The sequence below is a fragment of the Lactuca virosa genome, chromosome 4 (assembly GCF_052849685.1).
Source record: "Lactuca virosa cultivar CGN04683 chromosome 4, Lactuca_virosa_CGN04683_v6, whole genome shotgun sequence".
Classification (NCBI taxonomy): Eukaryota; Viridiplantae; Streptophyta; class Magnoliopsida; order Asterales; family Asteraceae; genus Lactuca; species Lactuca virosa.
The window spans coordinates 125,413,195-125,421,859 of record NC_136429.1 but is presented as its reverse complement, the minus strand read 5'-3'; the positions used below and the strand labels follow the sequence as shown (position 1 = coordinate 125,421,859).

Here is an 8,665-nt window from a genome sequence, read left to right as displayed (position 1 = left end):
AGAGGTCTAAGTTGTTGGACATGGCTACAACACTCATGAGTGCTCATAAGTTCTGAGCATTGGACTCAACCCACGCTCACTGGAATCACTTCATGGAATTTATCTCGAGTGATCGTGAGACGGTAATATCATATAAGTCTTCAAACCTAGATATATGATTTGTTACTTATGAGTTGGTTATGCATTGATTGTACGAAAACGCATTGGTAACTCGATGTTATAAAACATGCTCTTGTGTATAATTCAATGAGTGGTAGAACAAACATATGAGTCGAAGTTTATCTGTTCCTTCTTGGATTAGAAGCTGATACCTGAGCCCCTCGATGATTTTGTTTTGACCTATGTACCGGGCCCGGTCAGAACTAAGTTGATGTGTTCAATTAAGTTCTTTGTCAAACAAATCAGAAATCGGGAAACAAACTGCTGGACAATAAGTAAGACATTGTTCCATGTATTTGTCTGGCTGATATCTAGAACAGAGGATTATATGATCACTTATCTTAAATGGCGTATCATCATCTTCTCAGTTCCGAGAGACCTTGAAAGAGCTACGATTGCCGATCGATTCCTGAAGTATTGCAGTTATAGTTATTAGAGTTATCCAAGTGGGAGACTGTTGGATAAGGTGTCTAAGTCCATAACTATTTCTGGTATGTACTTGACCCGACCCGACATGGTCCATTTGGGTTGCATGGCACCATGCAATTGGATAAACTAAAATGAGAGAAATAACACTTATGGTTTATTAATATATTATAAGTTCTAATATATTTATAATATTTTTTAATTAGTTTGATCAAGAATTAATTAAGTGATCAAAAGATAACTAATTAAATATATGGGTAGATTATGTAAATCTTCCATATCTTATATAGTGGGCTAAGAGGCTCCATGGATTATCAAGTTGGGTTCCACCCATAGGATGCTCCAAGGATGCTCCATGGAGTTAACCCATGGATCATGAAATGAAGAGTCATGTTACATTAGGGTTTACCTAATGCAACACACTATATAAACAAAGGTGTTCTCCCCAAAATCGGCGACACTAAGAAACAAGAGGGCTAGAGCCGATTTTGCAAGTGTAAGATTCTCTCAAAGTTTACTCCTTTGCATTTGGTGTTGTGTGAAGCATTTGAGGCATCACACTTGGGGTGCTAGGCTCACAAGGTTTCAAGGATCATAATCAACAACAAGGTAAGTTATTCTATCTTTCATTCAAGTTAAAAATGTTCCCCATGTATGCTAGATAGGAATATAACCTTGGAATTCAACTTTGGATGATAATTAGACAAACATAGATCCAAGGTTATTAGGGTTGCATGTACACTTAGGAAGTGTTAGAATGCTCAAAACCCATCACATATCTGTAGGGTGATCAATCTTCAAGCAAATCCCACGTTGTTTCTTTGCAGCTGCTTTTTCTTTAGTCAAGAGCAGCACAACTTTTGTCAATTAAGATATCTGGGCTTCCAGATGAACATTGCTGACTTCCTTGACTCCTCTTGGCTGATCTAGATACCACTCGTCTTCATTCCCAAAAATTTTAGACTCAATCGCCAACTTTTCGATTAGCTCTCTGATTTCAGATGGGGTCATGTCACCCAAGGAACCACCACTGGAAGCATTTATCAGGCGCCTCTCCATGGGTGTCAGGCCTTCACAAAAACAATTGTAGAGTTGATAATCGCTGATCCCATGTTGTGGGCACCGTACCAGAAGCTTCTTGAATCTTTCCCAGTAAGTATGTAAAGCTTCTCTTTCGCCTTGTTTGATCCCAAGGATTTCTTTTCTGAGACTGGAGACTCGTGTTTCTGGATAATATTTCACTAAAAACAGCTTTGCGAGTTCCGTCCAAGTGGTGATGGAACCAGATGGGAGTTCATACAACCATTTTCTTGCAGAATCTTGAAGCGAAAAGGGGAATGCCCTTAGTTTGATCTGGTCTTCAGTAACTGCATGAGGCTTCATTCCAGAACAAACCACATGAAATTCCTTAAGGATTTTTATGTGGGTCTTCGTTTTCTAGATCGCGGAATGTGGGAAGAAGATGAATCAGACCAGATTTAAGTTCGAAATTTTGGGCTTCCGGAAAAGTGATATAGAGGGGCTGCTGATTGACCTCTTGAGTGGCCCACTCTCTAAGGGTCTTTTCTGCTTCGTCTCCACTCATGGTTAAGTCTTCAGATTCGATTTCTAAAGAATCTGTGGATTCAGATTTTACGGAAGAAGGTGGGGAGTAAGTTTTATATGGTCTGTTTTGAGGAGAAGACGTGGGTACTTTTGGAAAAAACAGATCTGATTCGTTCCACAAGGGAGTGCCTTGTGGTGTGGAGGTTTCTGGAGGTAGGGAGGATGATGAACTAAAAAGACCAGCTGATTGTTTCTTTCTTGCTGCCTCTTTTTTCAGTCTCCTTGCAGTTCGCTCGATTTCTGGATCAAAAACTAAAGGTGTACCTGAACGAAAAATTATTGGCATAAAAGTATTAGAAAGCACCGTGTCCCCGGCAACGGCGCCAATTTTGTTAACACGTTGTCGCACGCGTATTAAGCAAATAAATTATCACTGTTGGTTGAACTAAAAATATGGCACAGGGAAGCAGGGTCGAATCCTCAGGGACACAGCCTAAAAGTCAATGCCTTTTTGCATCAGGTACAATCTAGTCAAGACAGAAATTATTAAAAGGGGGATTTGAATTAAACTAAAAACTAAAATTGCAGTGATATTAAATTAAACGAAAATGAATATAAAAAACGATTTCAGCTCTGCGTTCTATCTAAGCTGGTACTGAGAAAAACTAACAAGCTCTAGTAATTTCTCTTTTACCTTATTTAGTTAACCAAAACAAGCTCTTCAATTAACCCTAGCTTTTTACTGTTCAATTAAATAAGCTCTTAATTAAATCAGAAAAGCAGCTTTATGATCTGTGTAAATTTCCCAGCAATACCCAATACTTCTCACAAGCTCGGAAGCGTAAATATATGATTTTTACAGATTATAATAAAGTTAAATCCCAAACACGGAACCGATTTATTATTTGTTACTTATTACCAATTAATTAGAACAATTACAGATTCTATTAACTGATTAACTGGAATGATAAAACCCTAGCTAGGTGATCAGACTAACAAAAATTCAAATCAAACATTCATTAAGCTCAAAACTGAAGAATCTAAATAGAAACACAAATCAAAAACCAGATCTAATGATCAATCACATGAAAAGTACTTGTCTTTGCAGAACTGAAAACTAGGGTTTAGCCAGACATGGCTAAATTCTGATCTAAAACAATAAAAAGAAACATTAAACTACTAAATCTTATTAGACTAAACGTAGGAGATGATCCACAGTCTTCAGATCTTTAGAAATCGTTGAAATCGGAGAAGAAACACCTCCAAAATCGTATTTTCATCGTCTGGTACCTCTGGAATCTCCAACTTCCGTTACTGGAAGGTTATAAGCTCTATTTATACGTCCAGCAGCAAAAAACGAAGTACCTGCGATCGCAAAGGGCATACCTGCGATCGCACGTTTTGAAGTAAATGCGTCTCGTGCCTTTTTAATGAAGTAGGATGCTATTTTGGAACTTTTTGGCCAACCTGCGATCGCAGGTTTTCATTTTTCACTTCCGGATGAATTTTTGGCACAAAAGAACCTCGAAGACAAGTTGTGACCTAACCTGTGATCGCAAAAGGGCCCCATGCGATCGCATGAAGGCAACCTGCGATCGCAAGTTGTGCCTAAGACGTCCAAATTTTCGTCTACTTTTCAGATCATTTTGAATCGCATCAATCGGAGTTACGGTTCTCGAGATATGGTCAAAATACTGACAGGGGGTCAAAGTTGCCAGCAACATCCTTTAACTTTAGATTGCATATTCTATCTTCGTGTGATCAACTCAATAGAATGTTTCTTGACCAAAGCATCTTGCAAGCATTCCGCAACATAGTCCATAAGTTCCAAATTCCATTTTAAGCTCCAAACGCACATCCAACTGCTCCCAAAGCACTTCTCCACTCGAACTATCTGAAATTGACATAAAAACATGAGTAGTACGGGAATTCTAACGAAAGACATGAGCTGAACATTGTTTATCTAAATGACATGAAAATGTACAAAATATGATGCTAAAATGATAATGAAAACTACCCTAAAAGATGCATAAAATGACATCTAACAAATCTCCCCAAGCTTAAACCTTAATTGCCCTCAAGTAAGTAGAAGATAAAACATTATAAACAGATGGAAAGATGTAGATGACATAAAAATAACTTAAACTAAAATACTTCACTCTATTTTTTTTTCACATGATCAGATTTCACAACGAGGAAGCTCCAATGAAATCATTACCTAGACAACAGTCTCAATATCGTATATTAACGATTCAGATTTAATATTTAATAAGTTAAACCAAGTTTGAGCAAATAAATTTACGCCGAATTAAATTTGTGAAAACAGTGTATTTTTAAAAATAATTTCATGAAAATTCGTTTATAAAAACTTAGCTTGACCAACCCCTCCTTTTTTTCTGAACTCGTCCAGTAAACGCGGTAAGCTCCATTATGGATAGAAAATCCAAGCTTACCCCTATGATTCCACTATCGAGGGATCAATCTCATTATACCACACATATTCTTTGTCTCGATCAACTCTTCAGATGTAACTTGCTTGCTTCTTGATTTTGATTTGAACTTGACTTGGATTTGACTTTGAATGGCAGATTTCTTCAAGTTACTTGATATACCATTTCTAACATATATATAGATCATGCACGAATTTTACTTTGAGGCCCACCATGTTTTCAATATTTCAAAAATGATAACTATTTTGTGGGTATAACGAGAGTTCCCTCCCAACCTCAAAAGGCGCATAAACTATAGGGTTCAGTACTTCAAGGAATGATAAGGATTATCCAATCTAAGTTCTTTTTAAGGCATTCAAGGAAATTATTTTCAAAACACTGTTCATTTTTCCATCCCACACTTCCATTGTAAAAATTATCCGACTCTTATGTTGGTTCATATTGAAAACATTTAAACCACTTGAAAATATAATTCTTAAAATTGATTGTAACGAGACTGTTATTTTCGGTAACTATCACACTTCGTCTTAACAAAGCTATCGAATGTAAAAAAATATCCTCATCTCATGAAAAATATTTTTTAAAGAATTTTAATTTGATTTTTTTATATGCAGAAAATAAAAAATAACTAGAAATAAAAATATTTTTGGTTTTTTTTTTTTGTTCTCTTATTTATGAATGCAGAAAAACAAAATATTTTTTGGACTTTTTTTGAATTTTTTATATGCAAATGCAATGCAGAAAATAAAATGCAAAAAGAAAATTTTGAAAAATTTAACTAAAATAACTGAAAAATTAAAATTTTAAACAAAAATGCAAATTTTTACACTAACCCCCTCTCCAAGCTTAAAATGATGCATTGTCCTCAATGCTCAGAGAGGAATAAACAGCTCAAAAAAGAATATAAAAGCAAAAATATGCAGCTAGGAATGAATGTACCTGATAAGTTGGTAGAAATCTGATTTTGACGAAGATGTGGCGAAAAATCTGAATTTCAGCAACTCTGCCGATCCTCTGATTTCCCCAAGCTTGCTTGGAACTACGACCATCTCTTTATTGAAAGCATAAAAAGTAAAAACTACTCATCGGGTTGCCTCCCAGAAAGCCGCCATTTTTTAAAGTCGTTGGCTCGACTTTGCCCAACCATATTATTAAATGGTGTGGTTGGGACTTCTCTGAAGCTCAACTCTTTTCCTTGTGACTCCAGATCCCTTCAAATATGGAAAGATGGGTGGATCTGGAACTTGTTCAACAGACTTGAAAGATTCTACATTGTCTTCCAGATGGTTTGATTTCTTTCTCTTTCCGATCTTCTTATTCTTCCCAAAAATCTTCTCTTCAAATTCTTTTCGTTTCAAATTCATACCAGAATTCACCTTAACAGAAACCATCACTTTTTCCTTTTCTCCTTCCAAAAGTTTGTTTCTTTTCAACTCTATCTCAGCCCCTTCAGATAACTTCTTTTCAGATTTATCAGCTTCTATGCATTCCTTTTCAAAAGCCAAGTTCCCTCCTTTGTTTTCCAAAAGTTTTTTTCTTTTCATATTTTTATCTTATTCTTCTTCCGTAGCAGATTTCAGCTCAACCTCTTCCACCTCCCCAAGCTTATCTTCTGCCAGCTCCTTGGATATATTATCAGATAATTCCTGTCTAAAAAAATTTCTTGCACAGAGACATTAGAAAACTCACAGCAACCCTCAGACAAAGGACTGCTGGTAACCATATAATTGACAGAAACATTTTCAGAAGGAAAATCATCATTATTAATTTGAAATTTAACCACTTCCTCATCAAACTCCATTGAAATCATTCCATTAAAAACATCAATTTGTGTTTTTGCAGTTTTCATAAAAGGCCTTCCCAAAATAATAGAGTTCACATCTGAAGTGTCCAAGTTTCGCATGTCCAATATATAAAAACCAGCGGGAAAAATAAGCTCACCCACTTGGACAAGAACATCCTCAAGCACACCTTTTGGGTGTACTGTTGAATGATCCGCCAACTGGATGATGGTCCCGGTCTTTTTCGAAGATCCCAATTTTAATTTTTCAAAAATAGAAAACGGGAGGACATTAACTGAAGCTCCTAAATCAAGCATGGCTTTTGGAAAATCAAGGTTCCCTAATTTACAAGGAACTGAAAAAATCCTCGGATCCTTGTACTTTGGAGGTAAACCTTTTTGTAAAATAGAGGATATATTTTCACCAGCTTTAATTATTTCATTAGATTTCAGTTTTTTCTTTGTAATACATAATTCTTTTAAAAACTTAGCATAACGAGGAATGTGTTTTATAACATCAAGTAACGCGATGTTTACCTCTACCTTGCGAAGAATTTCCATAATATCTTCATCATCTCTTTCGCGCTTCGTGCTCCTCAGTCGCGATGGGAAGGGCGGTAGTCGCTTGTATACTTTCAAAATTAGCTTGGGTAGTGTTGGAGTTTCTTTTCCTTCCAGATTTTCAGATCCTTCTTCAACCAACACTTCCTCATATTCATCCTCTTCTTTTTCAGGCTCTTTTAAATCTTTTTCTTCGACCAGAACTTCTTCAAATTCTTCCTCATAATCGTTTTCTGGTTCAGATGCGCTTGGGCCTTCATATGTTTTCCCGCTTCTCAAGGAAATAGCACTCACATTGTGCTTCAGATTGTTTTCTGTGTGCCCTGGTAACTTTCCTTGAGACTCCAGACGACCCACAGAAGTGGCAAGTTGAGACACCTGCTGCTCCAGATTTTTGATACTGGCTCTGGTTTCATTCTGGAACGCATGAGTGCTGGTGGCCAGACTTTTAACAATATCTTCCAAAGCCATACTAGAGCTGCCAGAATGTTGCTGCGAAGGCTGCTGAAAATTCTGGTGCTGGAAATTCTGCTGATTCTGAATATTTTGCTGAAAACCCGGCTGCTGAAAATTCCGATGCTGCTGAAATCCGGGTGAAGGCTGAAATCGTTGTTTCTGCTGATAATTATTCTGAAAATTTTGTGGGTAGCCCCTGACAGCTTTGACTGCAACTGTATCCTCTTGCAATATTGGGTACATATATGTAGGGTGATCAATCTTCAAGCAAATCCCACATTGTTTCTTTGCAGCTGCTTTTTCTTTAGTCAAGCGTAGAACAACTTTTGTCAATTCAGATATCTGAGCTTCCAGATGAACATTGCTGACTTCCTTGACTCCTCTTGGCTGATCTGGATACCACTCGTCTTTATTCCCGGAATGTTTAGACTCGATCGCCAGCTTTTCGATTAGCTCTCTGATTTCAGATGGGGTCATGTCACCCAAGGAACCACCACTGGAAGTATTTATCAGGCGCCTCTCCATGGGTGTCAGGCCTTCACAAAAACAATTGTAGAGTTGATAATCGCTGATCCCATGTTTTGGGCACCGTACCAGAAGCTTCTTGAATCTTTCCCAGTAAGTATGTAAAGCTTCTCTTTTTCCTTGTTTGATCCCCAGGATTTCTCTTCTGAGACTGGAGACTCGCTATTCTGGAAAATATTTCTCTAAAAACAGCTTTGAGAGTTCTGTCCATATGGTGATGGAACCAGATGGGAGTTCATACAACCATTCTTTTGCAGAATCTTGAAGCGAAAAGGGAAATGCCCTTAGTTTGATCTGGTCTTCAGTAACTGCATGAGGCTTCATTCCAGAACAAACCACATGAAATATCTTGAGGAATTTATGTGGGTCTTCGTTTTCTAGATCGCGGAATGTGGGAAGAAGAGGAATCAGACCAGATTTAAGTTCGAAATTCTGGGCTTCCGGAAAAGTGATACAGGGGGGCTGCTGATTGACCTCTTGAGTGGCCCACTCTCTAAGGGTCTTTTCTGCTTCGTCTCCACTCATGGTTAAGTCTTCAGATTTGGTTTCTGAAGAATATGTGGTTTCAGATTTTACGGAAGAGGGTGCGGAGTAAGTTTTATATGGGCTGTTTTGAGAAGAAGACGAGGGTACTTTTGGAAAAAATGGATCTGATTCGTTCCACAAGGGAGTGCCTTATGGTGTGGAGGTTTCTGGAGGTTGAGAGGATGATGAACTAAAAAGACCAGCTGATTGTTTCTTTCTTGCTGCCTCTTTTTTCAGT

General features: G+C 37.5%; 2 protein-coding genes across 2 annotated transcripts; both read right to left on the bottom strand.

Moving 5' to 3' along the window:
- Window positions 1-6,133: 6,133 nt before the first annotated feature.
- LOC145104984 (uncharacterized) lies at window positions 6,134-7,902 on the bottom strand. The gene is made up of 2 exons (XM_079042134.1): window positions 6,313-7,902; window positions 6,134-6,226 (listed from the first exon to the last, which is right to left on the bottom strand). The coding sequence occupies exons 1-2, from the start codon at window positions 7,900-7,902 to the stop codon at window positions 6,134-6,136; spliced, it is 1,683 nt and encodes a 560-aa protein (XP_078898260.1).
- A 162-nt stretch (window positions 7,903-8,064) lies between these two features.
- LOC145104983 (uncharacterized) lies at window positions 8,065-8,427 on the bottom strand. Its single transcript, XM_079042133.1, has one exon. The coding sequence runs from the start codon at window positions 8,425-8,427 to the stop codon at window positions 8,065-8,067; it is 363 nt and encodes a 120-aa protein (XP_078898259.1).
- Window positions 8,428-8,665: the final 238 nt, after the last annotated feature.